This window comes from Leptodactylus fuscus, chromosome 4 (genome assembly GCF_031893055.1).
Source record: "Leptodactylus fuscus isolate aLepFus1 chromosome 4, aLepFus1.hap2, whole genome shotgun sequence".
NCBI lineage: Eukaryota > Metazoa > Chordata > Amphibia > Anura > Leptodactylidae > Leptodactylus > Leptodactylus fuscus.
In genome coordinates, this window is record NC_134268.1 from 18,880,242 (window position 1) to 18,906,862 (window position 26,621).

General features: G+C 46.6%; 1 protein-coding gene across 3 annotated transcripts in view; it reads left to right on the top strand.

Annotated features, from left to right (window-relative positions):
- The first annotated feature begins 489 nt into the window (after window positions 1-489).
- The window catches only part of LOC142200061 (uncharacterized), a 104,905-nt gene continuing 78,773 nt past the window's right edge, over window positions 490-26,621 (top strand). Inside the window, exons 1-5 of one of the 3 annotated variants that reach the window (XM_075270106.1) lie at window positions 490-539; window positions 23,336-23,438; window positions 23,836-23,999; window positions 25,272-25,358; window positions 25,447-25,597. In XM_075270106.1, coding sequence (XP_075126207.1) covers window positions 23,345-23,438; window positions 23,836-23,999; window positions 25,272-25,358; window positions 25,447-25,597 — 496 coding nt within the window. In that variant the 5' untranslated portion in view covers window positions 490-539; window positions 23,336-23,344. Of the gene's footprint in view, window positions 540-16,596; window positions 16,934-23,335; window positions 23,439-23,835; window positions 24,000-25,271; window positions 25,359-25,446; window positions 25,598-26,621 lie in introns of those variants that run through there. The other 2 variants (XM_075270107.1, XM_075270105.1) reach the window with 2 other exon arrangements.

Sequence of the window (26,621 nt, forward strand, 5' to 3'; positions counted from 1 at the left end):
TTTAGACACGTATACACGTGTCCGAGCGCGGCGCTTCAAAATAGAGCCCATTGATTTCAATGGGAAGCGCGCATATATCGGCATATATGTGTTCTTCACTTTGAAATCAATGGGCTTTGTTTTGAGGTGCTAAATTTCTGAAACCCTGGCGGTGAAAGGGGTAAACCGTGGCTGTGACTGGTAAGTGACTTGTACAGTAGATGAGGATCACGTGGGTCCCGCTTCTCGCCATGCTATAAATGGCTCTTCCAGTACTTTGTATCACACAGATATCGCCAACTCCACTCTATAATTAAGACTTTGTCAACATAAGAAAGCGAAAACAGCAGAAGGCAATACGGTGTCTATGGATACAAATGTCTTGGGAGAAAGTCACATCTAGATGTCGAAAACCTGAGAGCAACTCTGTCATATCCACTGGTAAGACTGTGTTAGACTGGGGCGATACTCATGAAGGTTTCATATTTACAGCTAAAGAGGATTCATATGAAGCTTTACTGTCTGCTCCGAGGGTAAACCGCCAGGCCAGGCGCACAAAGGTAAGTGCTTTCAATGCAATCCGATCCTGCAGGTGTATGGGCGTCCAATATACTGCCACATGCTGCAACTTACACCATAAAGCCATGAGTGGTTTGTAGGGATCACCTTATCTCTTATGTACCTCCTTTAGGGATAAATCAAATTTTCTGTTCATGTTACGGTATGGGTTGTAAGGGTTATGGGTGTGTTATTTAATAAGGCTACATTCACACTATAGTTATATAATGTCCATTGCTGTCATCCATCCTAGGATGACAGTAATGGACGTAGCAGAGTAAGGCTAGGTTCACATCCACGCCGGAGACTCTGTAGGAGAACTTGCAAGAAGGACATTTCTCATAAAACTAGCGGACCCGGTTATAGTCTATGGGGTCCACTGGTAAACACTTTTCAAGTGGACAGGCTCTCCATCTTTCGGGTCTCCATGTGGACCTGAGCAACGGAGAGCTGAACGCTAGTGTGAACCTGGCGTAACGGACACAGACGGAGAGAGTGACGTTTGAGTCTAATGTAAACAACATGACCCATGTCTTTTGTCATGCTTTTATATGGAAGAATAAGTCCTTATCTAAGTTAAACAAATTGTAAAATTACTTAGTAAATCTCTAGTGAATTAGTAAAACCCTAATGACGGAAAGTAAAGCCATAGAAGAAACATACCATTGAGGCTTTTAGTCAGAGAAAATCCTCTGGTATAGACCATTATGTCTGCAACTATAATGTTAGGCCACATGGACACGACCGAGTAAATTATACAGTTATAAAGTAAACATTACAGTTTTTGATATTACTGCCATACATTTTTGTTTATCTAAAATCTGTGTGATTCGTTTCATATACTGTATATCTCTATAGTGCTCAGTGCAGTATTTGTTTAATGTAGATTGTGAGCCCCAAATAGGGATCACAATGTACATTTCTTTTTTCCTATCAGTATGTCTTTGTAGAATGGGAGGAAATCCTCGCAAATACGGGGAGAACATACAAACTCCTTGCAGGTGTTGTTCCTAATGGGATTCGAACCCAGGACTCTAGTGCTGCAGTGCTAACCACTGAGCCTCCGTGTTGCCCCACTGCGGTATTTGTACGTTATATGTGCTGTTATTTGGCCATTTTATGATGGTATTGTGTGGCACTGCTATGGATAGGGGGTAACTTGTTGTGATCGGGACGACCATTAAGGATAAGGTCCCACGTAGCAAACTGCAGCTAGAAAAAAATCCAGCATTCAGGCATCGCCCTCCGGTCCTGGCTCTTCCCTGGCTTCGTTGTCTCCTTCCAGCGGTTCAAATCCGGAGCGTGTGCAGTAGCGCTCCCTCCGGAGCTACTGCACACTCTCTGGCGCCATTTTTCTCAATGGCAGTGCGCAGATTCGATCCAATCAGATTTGAACCGCCGGAAGAAGACGACGATAAAGGCGGGGAAGAGCCAGGACCGGAGGGCGTCGCCGAAAGAAGAAGAAAGAAGAGGAAGGCGTGCCAGAAGATGACGTCGGATAGTGAATCATCGCCCAGCGTGCACGCTAAGGTATGATTTACATATACTGTATGTTTTTATAGTTTTATTTTAAAATGGAGTGGGGTTAAAATAAGATTAGCGGTGCCTGAATAGCCTTTTAAAAGGCTATACACACATATGTGGGGCTCATACAGCATCATTTTGCTGATAGAGCCCCTTTAAGATTGTTATGCTACGTGTTTCAAAAATTACAGCTGTTCTGCAACGTTTTTTTTCCACAAAGCATGGATGATATTATGGATGAGATTCTGCAATGTGAGGCCTTAGCTCTAAGCTGGCCACACACTGGAGATTTGAGGTATTAGTTTTCTAAATGACTTGTCTTTCATGGCCGGTCTGTGAAGGTTGTCGTTCTGGATGACAACATCATAAGTTAAAATGACAGATTGGTGACCTGGACTCCGGCCTTGAAGGCAGATCTGTAGCTTGGTACTTACATCTTAACAAGTATTACCAACAAGTGCATCAAAAAAGCCCAACACATCAGATATTTCCCAGATCTGTCTTGTGGTCGGTGTGCAGCCATCTTTCATGTCTCATAACAAGGATGACAGCAATGGATGAAATCAGACAAAAATCACAAGTCTGTGGTTCCACTACGAGGCCTCCTGGAGGCTTCATTTTGTGTTGTTGTTCCTACACTTCCTTCCTTCCATCACGCCACTTAATAAGTTCTCCTGTGATAAGACATTAATAGGTCACACCATGACACTGTTTTTGGAATATGTGAGAATAGGCAAAAATGAAAACGTGTGCAGGCAGAGGATCTTTGGATGAGAGCTTGGCCTCCACACACTTGCATGAGGCTTAAAGAGCTTGTCTTGGGAGTTGAAATTTGCTTATTTGGTTGGGACGGATGGTGTTGATGGACCCGGGGTTATAGCTAAGTCATGACCCCTCGGGTTTCCTGATAAGAAGCAGCCCCCATAGCACAGGTATGGGAGGGAGGGAGGCGATGGAGCATTCTGACGGGTGGAATGAACTGGGGTGGCATTATACTGTCTCCAATCACGTGACCCAGGGGTTGTGACATGGTCAAAGCCTCTGGGTCCATCATCAGCATCTGCCAGGACCAGGTAACTAAATTTCCACTCCCTGGACAATCCCTTTAACACTGTAAGAAAGTAGAACTTGAATCCGAATATTGAAGAGTCAAGTTAAAGCTTTCTACATCTGTATTTCCACAATGTAACCCTAGACCAGCCATGTCTAAAGAAACACCAAATATATTGGAGTACTCATAGGTCAGATGGATGATGAATCTGGCACATCTGTAGACACTTTTGTCTATCTTTACACCACCTGTGGGCTGGATTATGTTGCACCAATATTGCGCTTATCAAAAGCTGAGGACAAAATTTTGCACACTTTGGAGAAGCTCAAGATATGCCCCTTCCTCGTAAGCTATCACCAAAATGGAAGAGGCACGAGCAGTGTCGAATGAGGGATGCCTAGGAAAGTAAACTACTGTAATTCTGGGGGCTTACTATACAGGTCCATGAAAATGTTACCTGAAATTCAGTCACAAATTTTTGGGGGGCAGTTGTAGGGACTAAAAAATTTTAGTAAAATAGTTGTAAAAATTTGCAGGTCATTCTCCTTTAAAGGGGCTCTATCACTGGGAAAAGTCATTTCTAACTACACACCCTTGCATAGGCTATTCCACACCTAACTTTAGTATGTAGATTGCCTCAGTGGTTTGTGAATAAGTCAGTTTTTATTCATATGCTAATGAGCTTCCAGCCAGCACAGGAAGTTTCCGGCAGCACTTGTCCCTGCTATTATCTCCTATGTGTGTGCAGACAGGAAGCTGAGTCATCATCACCAGCCTCCCATAGGAAACAATAGCAAAGAGGAGTGCACGATGCGTCGTGCACCAGTCTAATTTGCATATGAGTAAAAACGGACTTATTCAGAAACCACTGAGGTAAAATGTTGGCTACAATGGTGGATATGGGTGTACAGTTATGTTCACATTTGCACTGTGGGTTCAGTTCACAGCAGAAGCCAAGACACCAACATAATATATGGCAAAAATAGCTGCACCTCTCGAGCTGTCAGAGATGACAGAACTGCAATGTAGGTGTCAAATGTGAGCAGAGCCTTACATATACAGTATGTATGTATTATTTACCTGTATGATATACGATATAACATAATAGTATATAATTATATTGATATTTAATATAATTATAATTATTCAGCCCAATCAAAGAATTATTATTATAATTTATAGTAATTTGATGAATGAAAATCTAATATTGCTATAATAATATAATATTAATAAATAATAATCCTAATAATATATAAATAATAATAGATTGCAGCTCTACAAGTACACATGATAATTGTTCTGTTTTGTCGCAAAGTCTTATGCTGTGATGATACATGATTAATCGGATGCATAGAAATAGTCTACAAGGCATAATAACAAGACGTCCTTCTCGGAGTAAACAGCCCGAGGGGTCCCCAGCGCTGTATTGGGCAGGGCCGCTCTCAAGTCACAGACTCTGTTCCCAGTGGGGCCTCCACTTTGCTTCATAAAGCTTGTAAATAAGATGCAGTCACAGGTTTGGAGCTGCTGTGCACTATAGGAAGGACTGGACAATTGGGTAACTAGTAGCTGCCCATTATTAGAATATGGCCACTCAGGTCACATCTTTGTCACTTGGTGGACATGTAAAGGTCCATCAGAGTTTTGCCATGTTGTTTTGCCTCTAGAAGAATAGTGCTGGATGTTGTGCTATTTTTTTCCTCCCATATGACTGAATCTGGAGCAGGGACTACTGAGAGAGCCTCCAGCACTGATACCATCAGAATCACTGTGGGTCTACCCATCTGCTGTTATTTGGCTGAACTCACAAATTGCAGCAGAACCCGCCAACCATATGTGTGCGGACCTCATGACTTCCCCAGATCTCTGAGATATAAGAGTGGGACGACTGCCTGATTCTTATGCCATTCCAAAGAGAAGTCTCCAGGCGAGTCTGGCAACGTCTTTGGCTTTAGCCTCCATTTACAAAAATGTTGGACATTTTTCATAGCTCAAAGGCGACTTCTTTTCATGGATCCCTCATAGATTTGAGAGATCTGTGAAAACAGGTAAAAATATGACACATCTGATTTTTTTGTCAAAAACAATCAGGTGAATAGCTCCATTCACATACATTAGATTTAATACAGCCATGACACAGCCATAACAACAATCCCACATCATTCCCACATGTGAATGTAAGTTTATCCACAAGACAGTGACCGTTTTGATGACCGTTTTGCACCTGTACGGTTCTGTTTTTCCACTTTTGATGGCTGAATGTCATCTGTTTTGCATGCACTTTCATTTTTAACCCAACGCACTGAGGGTGGGTTCACACCTGCGCCCCGGGTCTCCGCTTTCAGTTTCTGTCTTCTGCCCAAGAAACTGGACAGGAGACGGAAACCGGCAGTCAGTTTTCAAACCCATTCATTTGAATGGGTTTGCAAAGTGTCTGCCCATGAGGGTTTTATGGTCTCTGCGGCGAAACCGTTTTTCTTTAATCGGACACAAAGTCAAACATGCAGACATGTCCGGTTAAAAAAAAAATAATCTCGCTGCAGAGACCCCAAAGCGCTTACGGGCGGACACAGTCTGCTGGGTTTCCGTCTCCTGTCGACAGAAGACTGAAACTGAAAGCGGAGACCGGGCACAGATGTGAACCCAACACACTGATCCGCTTTTAACAAACATAACCCAGACATCAATCTGCTCTATTCCCATTAACCCCTTCCCTCTGCAGGCATTTTTCAATTTTTGTTTTTGACTCCACACCTTCCAAACGCCATATTTACTTTTCAGTTCACAGAGCCATATGAGGGCTTAATGTTTGTGGGAGAAGTTGTACTTTGTAATGGCGCCATTGAATATACTGGGAAGCTATAGAAAAAAAATTCAGAATGGGGTGGAATTGGAGAAAAACTGCCTTTGTGCAACTTTTTAACGGCCTTTATTTTTACAGCATTCACTGCGCAGCCAACGTGACCTATCACCTGTAATCTATGTGTCGGTATGATTCTGGGGATACCAAATTTATATAGTTTTATTTATGTTTTAACCCCTTAAAAAATCCAAAACTTTGCAAAAAATTTCTTAGAGACACCATATTCTGACACCCGTAAAATTTTTATATTTCTTTGTATGGAGATGCGTAGGGCATCTTTTTATGTTTTTTAGTGTCAGTTGTCATTTTTAGTTCTACCATTTTGGGAAATGTCTATTGCTTTGATCACTTTTTTTTTCAAATTTTTAAGAGAGGCAAAGCAGTGGAAAAAATGGCCGTTGGGCTGTTTTGATATTTTTTTCTGCTTCTGTGATCACTGTATGGGAAGAATGCTTTTGGACAGAGGTATGTGTATGTGTTTCACTTTATGTACTTTTATGGAATATTTAATTTAAAAATTAAATTATTATTAGACCCCCTATGAGACTTAGCTCCAGGGGTTCTGATCACTAATGCAATGCATTGCAAATTAACGACACTAACGTATTTAATATATTCTTGTGAATCCCATCAACACATTGCAGAAAAATCGCAGCATGTCAATTATACCTATGGAAATGCTGGCAGTTTCCCTATAGGTGTAATGGAAGCAGAAAGTCCACTGAGGAAACTTCTGCAGACTTTGTGTGAAAAGCTCTGCAGGATAAACCTGCTATACGGGGCCTTAGCCTAAAATTGTAGTGTAAGTAAGGCCTTTCACCCCATTGTCCTATTGAGAACACATGCATGCTCAGCCACACTGTGTAAAATTAGATTTAAAGGGATTCTATCTGTAAAATTGAATTTTTTTCTGCCTACCACGTCGGAATAGCCTTAAGAAAGGCTATTCTTCTCCTACCTTTAGATGTCTTCTCCGCACCACCGTTTGATATATAATCTGGTTTTCTTCAGTATGTAAATGAGTTCTCTCGCAGCACTGGGGGCGTCCCCAATGCTGCGAGAGAAATCTCCAGCACCACCTCCATCTTCGTCTGGAACGGCCTCTCTTCGTGTCTTCTTCTGGCGTTGGGTTCAAACTGTGCATGCCTGACACCACAAGAAAATGGCCGCTTACACTTACTGTGTAAGGGGCCATTTTCTTGTAGCCGGTGGGCATGTGCAGTTAGCTTTGCCCAAGGCCTAGAAGTTTGAACCTAGCTCTGGAAAAAGATGCGAAGAGAGGCCGTTCCAGACGAAGATGAAGGCGGCGCTGGAGATTTCTCTCGCAGCATTGGGGATGCCCCGAGTGCTGTTTGAGCGCAGGGGCCCGCCCCCAGTGCTGTGAGAGAACTTATTTGCATACTGAAGAAAACCGGGATTTCTACGGAACGGCGGCGCGGAGAAGACATTTAAAGGTATATTTCTTAAGGCTATTCTTAAGTTTCTTAAGGCTATTCCAACGTGGTAGGCAGAAAAAATAAAATCCCTTTAATTTAATCTCTCTCCACGCTGCAGAAAGAAACACTGTGGAAAATCTAGCATTTTCCCCTTAGACTTGTATGGAGTGAGGGAAAAATGCAAAACAGCAGAAAAGGGGCAAAAAATGCAAGCCTTTTTCTGCAGTTTTTTAGGTGTGATCCTTTAGGCGGGGTTTTTGGCTTAGAAGAAGCAAATTATGATTGTAATATAGAAAGACAGATGACTGCAGGTGCTGCCAAACCTTAGGCTCTGTTCTCAAGGAGTAATGCGCTGCTAATTTAGACACGTATACATATATATATATATATATATATATATATATATGTATATATATATACATATATACACATATACTTGTCAGAGCGCGGTGCTTCAAAACAGATCCCATTGATTTGAATGTGTAGCGCGCATATGCTGGCACCAAATTGAAATCATTGGGATCTGTTTTGAAGCGCTGCGCTCTGACACGTGTATACGCAATGAGCGGCGTGTTACTCCATGAGAACGGAGCCTACGGATGAGCGTGCTGTGGGTCAGTGTGCTATCTGTATTTCACTGAGAGCACAATGACCCATTCTTTTGCATGGGCCCCTACATATGACTGTGATTTTTATGGGGACAGTCCAGGCCGCATCAGATAGGACAGGTCCTATTCCTGTCCTGTTTTGCGGCCTGCACTAGACAGCAAGCGTTTGTGGCTGTCATGTTGTATGGGACCAGCAGATGGCAGCATACCTCTTCTCCATAGCACTGCCAAATGTGCAGGTTCATGTGATTGATGCTGGAGAAAGTGAAGACGCAGTGCAGTGTTTGCTGCCATCCTACAGGCAGTTTCTTCTGCTTCCCATACTCTCCTGTCATTGCTTCTGTTGCCTTTAGTGATACAGGCCATGGGATTGAACTAGAAATTCTACACGGTACTGTTATGTGTATTATGTAATGTGGTCATAGGTCAGGTCCTATGAGGACAGATGAACAGTATTCTCACATGTTGCACTACTATGTAACACGCCTGCTATAATGTATGCAGCTTACCACAGTGCAAAATTTAGTTTTCCAGAGAAAGAAAATTGAGCTGCGATGGGTTGCCAAGGGGAAGGCGGCCATGTCTTTTGTTCTACAGCTATCGTCTATTATTCCACCATGAACATTTGTCTCAGTCAGTTTTACTGTCATTTGTAGGGAGATAAGCGGCAGCCAGATACGTCAGGTATCATTTATCTTCTGGGAAGTAAAGTTGTAGCCAGGATTTAATATCACCGGGGTAGTTCTCTGCCTGGCTCTATAGGGGAGACCATCCATGGTCACGGGGGGCCCAGTGGGTTAAGGAGTCCCGACATCTTAACAACAGCTTTCTACACTCTGTTAAACTGTGACCCCCTCAAGTCAGCCCGGGAAAAATCCTCGAGGCCCCCTCACCACATGCGATTTGGTGCAGTTTTTGAATTTACAGCCGAAACGTTCTAAATAAATTTGTTTCACTTGTAAAGTAGAAAATCAAAAACCAAATTCAGTTTTTCCAATACAGTTTTACGCTAGGGTTACACTTGCGCCTGGGATCTGTCCACTGCCAAAATGACTGGTCCAAAAACTGATTCCAAACGGTTACACTGCAGATACTCAAATCAGTTTTTTTTTAGATGGATTAGTCTTTGGGCGTCCGGCAAAAGAACCGCCCATTTGTGACCATTTTTTACACATCTGGTTTCACCTTTCTTCATTCTAAGCGTTTGCAGAGGAACTGTTACTGCTTGTTGGTAATCCGTTTGTGCCTTCTTTCCATAGACCTCAATTTTTAAGGAATTCTATCATTAAAATGACATTTTTTCCTCGATAAAATGTAGGAATATCCTTAAGAAAGGCTACTCTTCTCCTACCTTTAGATGTCTTCTCCGCGCCGCCGTTCTGTAGATATCCCGGTTTTCTTCGGTATGCAAATGAGTTCTCTCGCAGCACTGGGGGCGTCCCCAATGTTGCGACAGAAATCTCCAGCGCCACGTCTATCTTCTTCTGGAACGCCCTCTCCCTGTGTCTTATTCCGTCCTTTCAATCTTCTAGGCCTTGGGCAGAGCCGACTGCGCATGCCCGCGGCCACAGTGTGTAAGCGGCCATATTCTTGTCACTGCTTACACCAGTGGTTCTCAACCTTTCTAATGCCGTGACCCCGCAATACAGTTCATCATGTTGCAGTGACCCCAAACCAAAAAATAATTTTGGTGGCTACTTCATAACTTAAAGGAATTGTGCGAGACTTAAATTTACCTTGCTTTATCAGGCAGATTTTTTATCATGCACCCTGGGATTCTGCAGCCTATATTATGCCCCACAGTGGCACAATAGACTGTGGGCCATAACAGAGGTTGCAGGGGGGCCACTGTGGGGCATAATAGAGGTTACAAGGGCCATAATGGACCCTTCAAGCTGTATTATGCCCCACAGTTGCACACCCATGAACTATTATTATACTCAGGGGTCTCAAACCCCCGAGTATAATAATCGGACCCCCAGCGGAGGTGAGGGAACATAATAAACACTGTTACTCACCTCTCCGGGATCCGATGTTAATCCTAGCAGGCTTCGGGCCTATACGGTAATGTCCCAGACGTCACGTGGCCTAGGATATTACCATATAGGCCCAAAGCCTGTACTAGCAGTACCATACAGGCCCAAAGCCTGTGCTAGCAGTAACAGGCTATTACTACTAGCACAGGCTTCGGGCCTATATGGTAATGCAAACACAGGCTTTGGGCCTATATGGTAATATCCCAGACCTCGTGACGTCTGGGACATTACCATATAGGCCCGAAGCCTGCTAGGAGTAACACCGGATTCCGAAGAGGTAAGTATTACTTCTCTCACCTCCCCTGGGGCTCTGATTATTATACTTGGGGGTCTTAAAAAAACGAACTGTTCAGAATGATTTATTGGTGGTTTCAATAACTGGCTTTGCAAAGAGAGACAAATGCAGATGTGAACCCAGCCTTATCTGCATATTGTGAAAGCTACACTGTCCTGTACTTACCACCCAACCAACCCCACCTAGCACTATAACATTTTATCTTTACCCATCACTCTGCTCACATTGCTCCCCAATGGCCCAACACACCGTATATGGTTCATCTGTGGACTGTAGACAAGACATAATGCTCCTCAGTACGCCCCAGGCAGACTCATTGGACCCATACCTTTATAGGAATAACTTTACCCCTTGGTGACTATCCCTACTAAATGTGCATATGCAAGTAAATAACCACAGTAAACTAAAGTGTGGTATAAGTGGGGTAGGCCACAGCTTTATTTAGAAAAAACCAATAACGAATAAACGGGTAAACCGTCCATGCCCCACTTCCGGTTTTCCTTCTCATCTTCTCCTGAACGCTCCGCTGCGATCCAGCGAGCATGTAGGCTAATACCACTTCAGACTTGGGCATGGACCCCCCGCCAGCTGTGACAACGAATCTGAAAGAAAGAAAAAACGAACAAACAAAGAGAAAAAAAAAAAAAAAAAAAAAAAAAAAAAAAAAACCAGTCCACAGATACCAAAACCAGAAGGGCAGGGTGGGCGGGTGTTCCTCTCACCAAAACGTCCGTGGTAGAAGGTGAGTACCCGCCTACGTGCTCTCTTTTTTATGGACTAAGACCAAAACGTCACCAATATTTACCAAATATCTTTAATAATCTAGCCAATGAGTCCACAGCCCTTTCCTTACACAGTCTAGGGCTATCTAGACTCATTGGACCCATACCTTTATAGGAATAACTTTACCCCTTGGTGACTATCCCTACTAAATGTGCATATGCAAGTAAATAACCACAGTAAACTAAAGTGTGGTATAAGTGGGGTAGGCCACAGCTTTATTTAGAAAAAACCAATAACGAATAAACGGGTAAACCGTCCATGCCCCACTTCCGGTTTTCCTTCTCATCTTCTCCTGAACGCTCCGCTGCGATCCAGCGAGCATGTAGGCTAATACCACTTCAGACTTGGGCATGGACCCCCCGCCACCCAAACAGGCAGTGTACCGCCCACCCTCTACACCTGCCTGTTGGCCCCCCCACCCAAAAGAACCAAAGCCCGTTCCAAGCCATCTTGTAACCCTGAAAGGAAAATATCAGACCCGATGGGACCGAGGTGCACCCCGTCCTTCATCAACAGCCTCTCATTATTACCCTCTAACTCCACATGCCGAACAGCAACCCCCCCCAAGGATCGAACAAACTTGGAGACCCTAATGTTCAAAACCCGCCGCGCCCTATCAATTGCGGCAACATCACGCGCCCCTCTCCAGCAAAGGCGTTGCACGACCTCCGACCAGACGAGGACCACGCGATCGAAAAAATCATAAACGCGGCGGAGGTCTTCTTTTATCATAGTAATAAGTTCGGCCAATTTTACATGGCCTAAGTCATTACCTCCGGCGTGCACAACAACTACCGCAGGACCAGCTGTCACACGACCCGCAGCCACTATCTCCGGTAGCACTTGCCTCCACTGCAATCCCCGTCGACCCCGCCAACGAACATCAACTCCAGTCAGCCCAAAGTGGAGACCGCCAGGCCGAACTGCAGCTCTCTTCTCCGCCCAAAACAAAAAAGAGTGGCCGATGAGCCACACCATTACCGGGCCATCATCTGCAAAGAGAGGAAAGAGAAAAAACGGATAGCATGCACAAAAAAGGGGACGGAAAGGCCCAAATCAGCACCCCATCACGCTCAGCGGACGCCGAGGCTCAGGGAGTCATCAGGTCAGGCCGAATGTAGGACCGGAAGCAGTCGGACCTCCAGCGCCCCAAGCGCTTCACAGCCTCGTCGCCCAAACCGCAAGCATCGGCCGTTGTAGCGGCACCGATACGGAACGAATGGGTGCCAAAGTCCCGAGGCTCCAGCCCTACAGCAACTATACAGGCACGAAAAACCGACAAAAACTGGAAACGAGTAAGCGGAGCACCAGCCTCATGCAACAAAAAGGCTTCCCCTTGGGGGCGCCGAGACATGTAATCACTCACCAACAACACGGGGCAAAACTCCGATCCCGTGCGCCCAATCGTGATCCATGTTCCCCGCCCGAAAACATCCGTTTTCGAGCGACGAAGACAGATCCTAATCTCTGCTTCAGAAGCCACAACATCACCCGCCCCCAAACCCCCGGGCCTAGACTTACTGGGACTGACCAGTTCCCCAATACGGAGGGCCGCAAAAAAGGCTAAAGCGAAAGCGGCCCGCAACAACACCACTTCGTACCCATCCCGACACACTACCTCTAGAACCCCGAACAAACGACGTAACAAACTAAAAGAAACCGGTCTGCGCCGATCCCCCCCACGCTTCTCCTTCCGCCAACCCTTCAAAACTTGTCTAACAGCAAAATGCTTTGTAACATCAACTCTACCAAAAAGCTTGAGCATAAACGCCACCCCAGCCAATTTTTTAACTACAGCGCAGTAAGACAGCCCCTGATCTCTCAACTTGACTAAAAATTCCAAAGATACATCTAGCAGCTTCGGAGCGTCCGCTGGTACAGAACCGCCAGACACAGACAACCAAAGGACCCAAGCACTGTAGTGACTCCTCCAAGTAGTCGCAGATACCGAATCTCGAATAAGCTCTAGCAGTTGTTCCCTACCAGGCTCCACAAGGAATCGGGGCAGAACCAACCCTCCGGTCTCGCCGACGGATGCAGGGCACGGAAGACCTGAAAACGTGAGCGAGACAAGGCATCAGCAATCTCATTCCGCACCCCAGGCACATGGCGCGCTTTAAACCAAATATTACGCTGTAAACAAAGCAAAACTAAATGCCGAAGCAGCGCCAGCACCGGAGGTGAGGAGGAAGACTGACTATTAATGACCTGCACTACAGAAAGGTTATCACACCAGAACACTATCCTACGATTGGCCATCCTATCTCCCCAAAGCTCTACCGCGGCCACAATCGGGAAAAATTCCAATAAAGCCAAGTTCTTAACCAGGCCCGTCTCGAACCACAGTAGTGGCCAAGACCCCCTGCACCACTCATCCCCGAAAACGGCCGCGAAACCGTCACCACCAGCCGCATCCGTAAATAAAGAAAGCTCGGCATTGGCAACCTCAGCCTGCTGACAAACCGCCCGACCATTGAACTGAGAGAGAAAAGCGCACCAAACACGCAGATCCTCTTTTAAAGGACGCGTAATGCGAATAAAATGGTCGGGCTGCAGCACGCCCTTTGTGGCCAGCGACAGCCGGCGACAAAAGGCGCGCCCCATGGGCAGAACCCGGCAAGCGAATGTCAAGAGGCCGAGGAGACACTGCATCTGGTGTAACGTGACCTTTTTAGCCAAAAGGAAATCCCCGACCATGCCGAGGAGACGGTCGAGCTTATCCGGCGGAAGCCTGAAAACCATCTCGGCTGAATCGATCTCTATACCGAGAAACGACAGCCGTGTAGATGGGCCCTCCGTCTTCTCAGCCGAAAGGGGAACCCCAAGCCGGGACATCAGAGACCGAAAGGTAGCCAATAAATAAGCACAAACTGGTGAATCCCCTGGACCAACAAACAAGAAATCGTCGAGATAGTGCAAAACCGACGGGATGCCCGATTCATAGCGCAAAGACCACTCCAAGAAGGAGCTAAACAACTCAAAATAGTAGCAGGAAATGGAACATCCCATAGGCAGGCACATGTCGACGAAAAAACTATCCCTAATCCTACAGCCTAACAAATGGAAACAGTCGGGGTGCACCGGCAGCAAACGAAACGCCGACTCAATGTCGGATTTTGCCAACAGAGCACCCCGACCAGCCTTACCAACCAGAAAAACGGCCCTGTCGAAGGAGGTGTACGACACCGCCGCATCCTCCTTCGAAATGCCGTCATTAACCGACGACCCGGGAGGGTAAGAGAGGTGATGTATGAGTCGAAACTTGCCAGCCTCCTTTTTGGGCACTAAACCCAACGGAGAAACTCTCAAATTCGACAACGGGGGATCGGCAAAAGGACCGGCCATCCGGCCCAACATCACCTCTTTCATTACCTTCTCCCAAGCCATCTCCTCGTTCTCCCTGACCGACTTCAGATTAGGTGAAAGAAACATAACCGAAGAAGAAGCATGGGGAATATAGAAACCACTAGAGAAACCCTCAAGAAGCAGGCTTGCTTCCCGCCTCCTGGGGTAGAGGGCGAGCCACTGCTCCAGCAGCCGCACGTTCACTGGTGTTCTCTGCGCTGCCGGCAGCACCCAGCTTTCCGCCCTGCCTGTTGCGTCGGAAGCAGCGCAAAGCCGAGTGCGACCCACCACAGATTGAACACTCGTGCTTGAATCGACAGGCAGAGTGGAAACGGCAGTGGCCCTCATTGTAGAGCCAACACGTGCCACTCTGCCGCTGTGCCGCCGCTGCGGGCTGCTGCCCCGCACCGGCGGCACCGGAGGGAAATGGCCGCTGGGGACGCTGGGAAAGGATCAACTGTATCCAAACGTCGGTGGCCTTAGAGGCCCAACCGACGGAGGGGGTAAGCGCCAGGCGGCGACGATACTCCTCGTCGTACCGCCACCAGGCCGAACCCCCGTGCAACTTATACGCACTATACACCGTGTCCAGGTAAACAAAGAGCTCCGGGCCCTTTGACGGAGAAGTCTGGCAAATAATGTAAGCCATAGTGGCGAAAGCCTGCAGCCAGTTGCCGAAGGTCTTGGCCACTTTCTGCTTACGCTCAGAACCCTTCTCAAAAGTTCGCTCCTTGTCGACGGCAATATGGTCTGCCGACAGCAAGGACCAAATGTCTATAAATTCCCCTTTCCCTATCTTGTCTCTAAGCTCCGCCGGGACATGAGTCCCTAACGGAGCAACCCCACAGAACATGGTGTCTCGGAGCATGCAATTGGAAACCAACTCTACGGCCGGTGAGGGAGCAACCCCCCCGGGCGCAGTAGCGGAAACCACGTCCTGTCTAGCTTGCGATCCCTCCGAGACTGCAAGTAACTGCCTAAGGAAAGAAGAGAGGTCCTGACCGGGAGCTAGTGTAGGTGCAGTGTGAGGTGCCCAGGCACGGGCGTACTCACCGGGTTGCGGCCCTGTAGGGACCGGAAGAGGAGCAGCCGGCACTGGAGCGGTCGGTAGAGGCTGTGATTCTTGACGACTAGGACCGGATGCAGAAGACGTAGCCCTCTCCGGACGAGCCTCGGCTGGAGATCCCCGACGACTCCCTCTGCGTGATGAAGAATGTCGCGACCGGTCCCGCAGCCTTCGGTCTGAGCGGCTATAGCTCCGACGTGACCTGGAGGACGAACGACTGCTCGGGGTGCGACGTCCAGTATGGCTTGTGCGACTGCGATAGCTCCTCCTGCTGCCGTGCCTTCCAGAAGAATCCAGGTGACGCCCACTGCCACGGCGGTACCTGTCGTCCTCTGATGAGGAGGACTCAGAAAAAGGAGACACGTTAGAATGATGACGCGAAAACCGGCGGCCCCCTTCCCTGACCCTGGTATCGCGCGGAACGCCGCCACGCGAAGCGCTAGCCGAAGCAACCCGGCGGACCCCTCTGGCCCCCCCACCCCCCGAATAAAAATCCCCCAAAGGGGCGGAACGCGCCGACCCACACATGCGCACGGCCGCAAAATCAGCGGAGCCCGTACCCATGACAACACCCGAAGCCACGCCCCCCGACGGCACTATGCCCGAGGCCACGCCCCCGACGTCACTATGCCCGAGGCCACGCCCCCCGACACCACTATGCCCGAGGCCACGCCCCCCGACGTCACTATGCCCGAGGCACCCGCACGCACTCGGTCCCCAATGCAGAGCCCTGCAGGGGGCTGAGGTTTCTCACCGCCTCCAGGAAAAGCTGCTGCTGCCGCGCTGCAGACCAGGCCTTCGGGGGTTAAGTCTTGTTCAGCTCCGGCAAGCACGGAGCTAGGCCCCGCCCCTTCCGCCCCTTCATTTCCGGCCGTCCCACCAGCTCTGGAGGGGGAAGACCCGCCCCGAGGCACGTCATCGAAGAGGAGAGGAGAGGCTCCTCCCCCCCCCAAGACCGCAGCAGCCCCAGCACAGGACCTCGTGGCGGCGGCCATGTTGGGCCTATGCGAGCCGGCCGCCACGGGAGCAAGGGACCCCCCCCGCACCCCCACTGGACCGCTGCGCGACCCCGCCGGACTGCTCACCTGTCCCGACGCAGTCAGAAGCCGCCGGTCCTCCGCGAGCCCGAGACTCCTTACGCTGCTTGGCAGCGCCGGCACCTCCACGCTGTGGCGGGCTGGGGCTCAACCGCGCCGGCGGGCGAGATACCCGCTGCGGTCTGCCCGAACTCCTGGAAGAGGAGCCGCCGACACCGGAGTCGCAGGATTGCTGCAGGATGCTGAGCAGCCAGCCAGGGCCCTGGCTGGCCACCCTCTCCTGAATCAAACGCTCCAAAGAGTCTGCCATCTGCAGGTACTGTTCCTCTCACCAAAACGTCCGTGGTAGAAGGTGAGTACCCGCCTACGTGCTCTCTTTTTTATGGACTAAGACCAAAACGTCACCAATATTTACCAAATATCTTTAATAATCTAGCCAATGAGTCCACAGCCCTTTCCTTACACAGTCTAGGGCTATCTAAGAAATAATGTGACCCTGTGGCTCCCTAGTTGCTCCCTAGTTGCTCTAGGCAAGTAATAATACTCACCAGTGACTCCCAGGCAAATAATAAGTCTCCAACACTGCAGTCACCGTATAAAGCATCCCAGTGTCCATCCAGGCAGGAAATAATACTCCCCAGGAAAGAAATAACGCTCCCCAGTGGCTGTCATGGGATCTTGTCTGATCAAGCTAGTGCACAGATTGGGGGGCAATCCTCAAAACAGTTGTCTGTGGATGGGTCTTCTTTCCTTCTGGAGGAGACATTCTGGTTTGGCTTTATTCCAGATTATGTCACTAGCTTAGAACAGTAAGGCCTCATGCACACAGACAAATTACAGATCTGAGTTGTATACACTGGAAAATTATAGGGGTCACAGCAACGGGGGCCCACAGGTCGCCCGCGCCACTCTAGGGCTGGTAAAACTTCTTCAATCTCCTTTCTGATTTCCTTTGATGGCCAGTAGTCTGTGCATTGTAAATGTATTCCCCCTTCCCTCTGGTGCACTGGAGTGAGAAGATTTATGATACACAGCCTTCCACTGTCAGAAAGTGGAAGATTAAATCTTTCATGACAAACATATCAGTGGGTCAGCGGCAAGTGATTGAGGAAGGATTCTGTGGAGGAGGCTGGGACATGAATACTATGTGGGGGGCACCGACAGGAGATGGGAATAATGGGAAGCATTTGTGCACAGACATGATGTGAACAAGGGTTAAAAGGAATTTCTTCCAAGGAAAACCAGCAATCTCAAATGGCATAAAAATCGACTTTGCTTTATTCTTCATAGATTTTGTTTGTTTTAAAATGTACAAATTTTTTTTTCAAAAAATACATGGCATATATAGCAATATTTGACTCACATGGGTGTGGAGAAACGCCAGGGCTGACAAGTTTCGGTACCGTATGTACCTTAGTCATAGCCTGAAATAGTGGGCTGTGTTTCCCTTTTCCCCTACTCTACATGTGCATGATGTGAACAAGTCATCATGGCGGTCTGGACCAGATGGAGAAGAGAAGGGAAATGTAAATGCTGCTAAAATATATGGATGGGGCGCGGCTCTTGGTTATAAGAAGTCACAGAAGGGGGTCCAAGCTGAGCTATTGCACCAGGGCCCATATGCCTGGTTGTATATGCTGTAATCTATAATAAGGCACCCAATGACATCTATCGGCCCTTTCAGTACTTCCAGGTGCCATAGATTTTTTTTTTTTTTTTTTTTATAATGTAGATTGTGAGCCCCATATAGGGATCACAATGTACTTTTTTTTTTTGCCTATTAGTATGTCTTTTGTAGTATGGGAGGAAATCCACGCAAACATGGGGAGAACATACAAACTCCTTGCAGATGTTGTTCCTGGCAGGATTCTAACCCAGGACTCCAGCACTGCAAGGTTGCAGTGCTAACCACTGAGCCACCGTGTTGCCCCCGGGTGCCTCTAATTTTACACAGGTTATTAGGTAAAAAGAGTCCTCCGAAAACAAGGTGATCACAAGGGGATGCCACAATTAGATGTAATCAATCTATGTTAACAATCAGGCAGGAAGTTAAATTCCCATTAGCGCCACCACAGGGGAGTTTAAGTATCATACAGTTCTTTCTGAAATTGGTTCATATGACATGAAATTTGCAATATGGATGTCAACACGACAGTCAAAAAAATTGGTGCATGACCGGAATAGACCTCAATGTAGGCCAGATGCCCCAAACTGTTGTATTGTGGTGGTGACAACTTTCAAGTGGCAATACAACCATTTTCACCTTCATTAGTTCCCGTACAGGCTGGGAGGCCCTAACGTGTGGCCGGAGGCTTAAAACTTTACTAGCCAATGACAGAGAGCAAAAGATTGTCCTCAACCGCCTGTCAAATGTATATAAGATTCTGCTATACTGTCCCTTTAACATTAAATTCTTGCTGGTTACCTTTGTGCTTAATATTGGGGACTGTCGCTTTAAATATGGAAGTCATTACATTGAAATCTGGAGAACACACAGAAGTCAGTGATTTCAATAAGGAGGAGCTCCGAGAAGCTGAAGAGAGTGGAGTCCTCCGAGGACGATCACACTCCCCCAGGATATATCTCCCCTTATGAATAATGAATTTGTCTTCTGGCGTGAATCTGATGAGGGTAAAAATAAACTTGTACAATTACCACAATGCCGACCTGGTGGCACTTTATTAATGGCCGTGACATATTGGTAGCCTGTACACAATGGCTGCTGCTGCGCTCTCCTTATAATATAGAAGTAAATACCTAGGAAAATGTACACGGTAATATTAATGGACACATCCGGCAAGGGTATACATATGTATTAGTTTGTGTACTATAGAATTTGTATTATATATCGCTGTGGTGACCTATAAAATAAATACTAGAAGAGCGGCGTGGGACTTTACTAATATGTTATCTGATATATACTGTATACACCTCTTATAGTCAGGATCCTATAAGGGAATCATAGGACCCACAGCAAGGACAGATTGGACCCCAGTCCCTACAAGGGGTCTATCTCTAGGGGGTGCAAAGGTAGCACTACATCAGAAGAGACCCGAATTATAGATAGCACATTATAAGTGGAGGTCCCATTACAGATTTACTAGTGGAGCTTCATGTTCTGGTCCCTACAGGGAGCTCTTCCAAATACCCTGACTTAAATTAAAGGGGTTTTCCGACCCAAAATGAAATTTATATGGTGTGATTTGTATGGTACTGACACCCGGATCCTGCACAGATTATCTAGCAGCCTCTTGGTGCTGGAATTAAATTGACAAATTACATACTGATGACCTTTTCCATCGATGGGTCATCGATATGAAAATTTAATTTTTATAGCGTCCCTAATTTTTTGATTGTCTGGCAGTATTTGTGTCATTGATAAATATTGTAATATACTTTAATAACAAATGTTGTCTCGTTTCTGTGAAATCCTGTGCTGAAATCCACTTTGTGTCTTCCTGTATTGCCAGCAGAGATCTTGTATAAGCTTATATAATGTTGGGAAGCTGAGGCTGGAGGCTGCCATGTAAAACAGTTATATCTAAGGTATTATACAACTTAGAACAATGATTCTGATGTATGAAAAACGAGATTCTCAGCTGTTATGTGACATCATCCTACCTGTATTTCTAGAGATTTCACCTGATGAGGCCATAGTCTGGCTTGGCAACAGCTGCAAATTGCAACTGCGTTTTCAACTGCTGATATCTATACAGGGTCGGACTGGGGTGACTAGGGCCCACCAGTGGGATTATTTCCAGGGGCCCACCCTACTGCCATATGTAATATCGCCCGTCCAGTTTTTGCCATTATACACATTTAAAGTGCATTTTCACGCACAATACAGTGTGCAAAACAGCTATGGCTACACTACTACTTCCTTCATGCAACCAAAGATCACAGTGTCCCTTTGGGACTCTTTCACATTAGTGAATGGAGCCGCATTGGGTCCCTCAGGTTGCAAAGTGACTCCATTCACTAACATGAGTGAAAGAATCACAGGGCGACATCTTTGGTTGTATGACAGAAGTTATAGTGTAGAGATAGCCTTATGCTAGGTTCACAACAGCGGCAAGCTCTCCGTCATACAGGTCCACAATGGGACCAGAATGACGGAGAGGTGGACTATGAAAATGACGGTTACACACAGACAGTGGCAGACCTCATTAACATAATGAGGTCCGCCAGGTGTCAGCCATTTTCAGGCAGATAAGGGTATGTTCACACATCAGTATGCCATCCGTCCGTTTGAATTCAGTTTGACACTTCAAAACGGACTGAGGCACATACTGATTGTATACTGACACCTTTTTATGCTGATAGCAAACGCTCTCCGTCCCCTAGAGGACAGATAAGGGGATTAAAAGTAGCAATTGTAACCAGAGTAGAGATCAGTATGTGTATCAGTCCATTTTGAAGTGTCAAACTAATTCAAACGGACGGATGGCATACTGATGTGTGAACATACCCTAAGTCCTCAGCGTTTCTGAAACTTGGATATTGTTATGCTGGAGCTCTAGAAAAGGGCACCAGCATAACAATAGAGTGGGACATCATCTATGGGGTGGGTGGACTACAACTCTCAACAGTTCCAGGGCATCTGGAGCTGCTGGGAGTTGTAGTAATTGAAAGATTTGGGGGCATCTTTCGATTGTCCACCTCAGACAGCGGGGGGATTGGGGGTGCTAGCAGTACCATTACAATAAATCACAACATTACAATAAATACAATGCAGTAATATTTTGTGCAGTAATACTCACAGGAGACGTCTTCCCACATTTCCCGTCTCTTCCCTTTGGACCGCCATGACCACTTCTTCCAGCTGTGACTTGACTCTGTAAAGTTTGAAACACAGACATCTTTGACTCCTCACTTCTCCACACATCCAGACCATATATATATATATATATATATATATATATATATATATATATATATATATATATATATATATATCACAGCAGCCCCTGCAGCCTATATTATGCCCCACAGTGGCACAATAGACTGTGGGCCATAACAGAGGTTGCAGGGGGGCTGCTGTGGGGCATAATAGAGGTTACAGGGGCCACAGTGGACCTTTCAAGCTCTATTATGCCCCACAGTTGCACACCCATGAACTATTATTATACTCGGGGGTCTTTTCAGACTCTGAGTATAATAATCGGAGCCCCAGGGGAGGTGAGAGAACATAATAAACACTGTTACTCACCTCGCCGGGATCTGATTTTACTCCTAGCAGGCTTTGGGCCTATATGGTAATGTGTCAGACGTCACGTGGTCTGGGATATTACCATATAGGCCCAAAGCCTGAGCTAGCAGTAACATATAGGCCCAAAGCCTGTGGTAGCAGTAACAGGTTATTACTACTACCACAGGCTTCAGGCCTATATGTTACTGCTAGAACAGGCTTTGGGCCTATATGGTAATATCCCAGACCACGTGACGTCTGGGCATTACCATATAGCCCCGAAGCCAGCTAGGAGTAACACCGGATCCCGGAGAGGTGAGTAACACTGTTTATTATGTTCCCTCACCTCCCCTGGGGCTCCGATTATTATACTCGGGGGTCTGAAAAGACCCCTGAGTATAATATTAGCGGCAGTGGGATCGCGGCCTGGCCCGGGCCTATTCACTACCGCCCGCCGCGGCCTAAAGTACAAGGGGAAGCGGGGGCGGCAGTGAGCAGGTCCGGGTTGGTAAATAGGCCGCTGCCTGCTGGTAGATACTCCAGCAGGCAGCGGCCTATTATAAAACAAAAAAAAAAGTTATTATACTTACCGTCCGACCGCGCGCTGCTGCTGCTCCCGCTGCTGCCGCATCCTCTTCTGTCAGATGTCTGTGTATCAGCGTAGGCGGCGTGATGACGCCGCCTACGCTGATACGTAGATGGCTGAACAAGCGCAAGGAGAGCGGTAGCTCTCCTTGCGCTGGTTCTTAGGATTAGGGGAGGGGCCCTAAGCGCCTCCCCTAATCCTCCTCTGACATGGGCAGGGGCCCGATTGAAATCATTTTAGCATAGGCAGGGGCCCGATCATCAATGGGGTGGTTAGGGGCCCGATCGGGCCCCTGCCTATGCTAAAATGATTAGTAGTATAGTCCGGGCCCGGGGGCCCACCGGGGGATCCCCCGGTGCTCCGGCGGGCCAGTCCGACCCTGTATCTATAGATAGCATTCTGCTGCCATCTTGGTGTCATATGAAAGCCGGGAATCGCATCCTTCATTTGACACCAGAACTACAGTTCTAGGTTTTAGGGTAAGTTCACACAGGGTATTTTGGTCAGGATTTTGAGGCCGTATCTGCCTCAAAATCCTGACCAAAAAGACGTCTCCCATTGAAATCAATGGGTGCCGGAAAAAAGAAGCGAGATGCTAATTCTTCAGGCGGATTCGCCTCACGACATCCGCCTGAAGACAATCCCTCCTAGGCCCATTCATTTGGGCCTAATCTGGAGCGGAGTGCACGACTGGATGCCAATGCACTGCATCGGCATCCAGTCGCAGCTACCTGTATTTTGGTCCAGAACCTGAGGCCTCTGCCTCAGTTTCCAGACCAAAAAACCCTGTGTGAACTTACCCTTATAGTTCCAGAGATATAACCAGTGACCCACCAGCCTCAGTTTTCCGCATTATACAAGCACCCGTCTATCTGTAGTCCAGTGAGCAGCTTGCACAGATCTCTGCTGGCGGACAGAACAAGGATTGTCAGTGTTAGTTCTCGCTTCTGTCTCAGTTTCTATAATTTTTTCTCTTGAAGAGGCATGTCATGGCTTCCGATGAATCTCTATCCTGGATACAGACTCAGTACTCCAAGTACATCCCTATCCTCAAGCGATCAAAAGATGACATTGCCAAACCAGGTACCAGGCACTGGATATTTGTATGGCTATAGTGTATATATATATATATATATATATATATATATATATATATATATATATATATATATATGTATATATATCCAGAATATATGGTAGTGCAGCTTCAATGCTGTAATAAATGCACAATATGAACGAGGCTATATACTGACTCATCAAATCCCTTTCAATTCTTGTTACTGTGTGTTCTGTGTCCTAGTATGTTTGCTTTTGCCTTGTGTCTTTTAGTAGGATTGCTTCTAGAGCAGAATATCTCTGCCATACAGCAGCACACAGGATTGGTAGCCGCAGAAGATTCCTGCCATATTGTTTCCTTCCCAATTTACATTACATTAGTGATATTACATGATCTCACTCCTTTGTTTCCTCCTCATTGTAGGTCGCACTTCATCTGAAACCTACTCCGGGCTGGAGGACAAGTTTGATGACCCTGGTGATGAGTCCATTCACCTTCCAGAAGAAGTGACCAATCCCAACAATCCCAAGCCTCAGTCGACTCTTCTGAAATATTTCATATATCTCAGTAAAAATGAAGGAGAACAGGTATCCAGTACTCTGGTTAACATACAAAAATAGTGTAGACAAAAAGTGCATTGGTCATACAGTGCAACAATCCAGAGCACTTCTTATGTGTTCAACTGGAAAATTAGGTTATTTGGAGAGGATTTTGAGGCAGTCTCCCTCTTCAAAATCCTTCAACTAGTCCAATTCTGCTTTCCAATCTTTTAATGGAAGGTAATAATGCTCCATAGATTTCACTTTCACTTTGTACAGTGAGTGAGTAGCACGGCTCCCGGCATGTAAATGTTACTGGGAACCACAATGTCCCAGAGAATTGGGGGCCAGTCTTCAAGTCGCCAGTGCTTTCACTTCTCTGTAAGGTTAAGGCTAGGTTTACATCTTCACACAGGTCTCTGTCGTTTAGGCGGGGTATTTTAATCAGGATTTTGAGGCTCCGTTCCCACGGAGTAATGTGCTGCGCGTTCAGACACGTATACACATGTCAGAGTATGAGCGCTCAAAACAGATCCCATTCACTTCAATGTGTGCCGACTCACGCGCGCTACACATTGAAATCAATGGGTTAAAAAGCCTCCCATCGATTTCAATGTCTAGCGCCCATAAGCCGGCACACATTGAAGTGAATGGGATCTGTTTTGAGCGCTCACACTCTGACACGTCTATACGTGTGTGAATGCGCGGCGCGATACTCCATGGGAACGGAGCCTGAGGCCGTATCCGCCTCAAAATCCTAACCAAAAAGACGGCTCCCATTGAAATCCATGGGAGCCTGTCAGTTCTTTTTTCCGGGAGTGGTTTGTTCCGGCTCCCAGAAAAAAGAACGGACATGCTCATTCCTCATGTAGAGTTGCCTCACAAATCCTCCTGAAGACACTCCCTCCTCCATTTGGGCCTAATCCGGAGCAGAGTGCGCAACTGGATGCCGGTGCACTTTTTTGGTTCGGAATCTGAGGCGGCCCCCGTGTCAAATTCCAGTCCCAAATACAACGCGTGAACCCAGCCTAAGGATAGGTTATCAATATTAGGGTAAGTTCACCCAGAGTATTTTGGTCAAGATTTTGAGGCCATATTCGCGGCTCAGGTGTTTTTTAACAGTCTGTGCAGCTGGTGGAAGTTGTGTCTGTGAGCTGTGGTCCATGAGATGACTAGCTACTGAAAGAAATATTCTTCAATAGGTGGAAATACGTTTTTTTCTTTTATATATATATATATATATATATATATATATATATATATATATATATATAAAAAAAATGTATTTCTATTGACTGACCATGATATGTTTCTCTGCAGATCAGCTTCGATACCATTGATAATTTCCTCGCCCAAGGCTGTGATGTGAATGAAGTGGACAGACATGGACAGACAGTGATGCATGAGGTGAGATGACCTGTTCTCTTGTGTCCAGCCTATCCATAAACTAATGTGGTTACAGAGCAGAGGTGAGAGCCATGTGTTTTATATCTAGATATGTAAAAGCTGGCAGACTGAAGTCGCTGAATTCATGATCAAAAGACATGCTGATATAAACAAGCCAGATCATTATGGAGTCACTCCACTGCACGTGGCAGCTGCAATGGATTACCCTGACATGATCAGCCTTTTATTAAAATATGGAGGTACGCAAACCTATAAATAGTCATATGTTTCAACATATCATTGTAGTAATACATTAAATAGAGTTTGGATTTATTATGCGGCGATAAAGATATGAATTATGTATAGTATAATGTATTACTCATGTGTAATTGTTATATGGGCCCGTAGCATTATGGGATTGGGTATTACAGAACTATACAGCACTGATCTATAATACAGGTAGGGACATAAATCCTAAGAGCAGTCCTATAGTGAGGTATCTGCATATTGTCCTGTCAAATAGATAAGACCTGTTGTCCTGCCTGTGGTGCAGTAAACCTCAACCTTACTGTAATCCAACATTACAATGTAAAAGCCTCAAGGCTACTGTTTTTTTTTTCCTAAGGAGACTTCCAGTTAGTTTAGGGAATCTAATAGGCCATGCGGAAAAAGGGGTATATTGGGCAGGGCACAGTGGCGTAACATGGCTCTCCCCCCCCTCCCCGACTGAAGCCTGCCGAAGACCCCAACCAAATCCCTCCACGCATTCCTGCACTCTCTATTGTGCCCCATAGTGGCCCCTGCACACACTATTATGCCCCATAGTGGCCCTTATACACAGTATTATGTCCCATAGTAGCCCCTGCACACAGTATTATGCCCCACTGTGGACACACATGAACAATTATTATACCGGAGATGCAGCCGAGCTGAGCGCACAGCCAGCACTGCTACACCAGAGATGTGAACCCTGCTGCACACTCAGCTCTGCTGAATCTTTGACACATAGTTCACAGTCTCATATGAACCGGATATTAAATCCATTAAATCCATGAATTGGAGGTCACCTGATTTAGCCAGCCAATTACTTTTTCCGATTTTTTTTCGATGCCTCCATTTTCGTAGTTCCTGTCCCACCTCCCCTGCGCAGTTATTGGTGCAAAAAAAAGCGTCAGGGAAGGTGGGAAGGGAATCGAATTTTTAGCGAGTTTGCCACCTGGCGTTCGACTAGAATCGACATCTCGATTGAACATGTACTCGATCGAACGCTGTTCGCTCATCTCT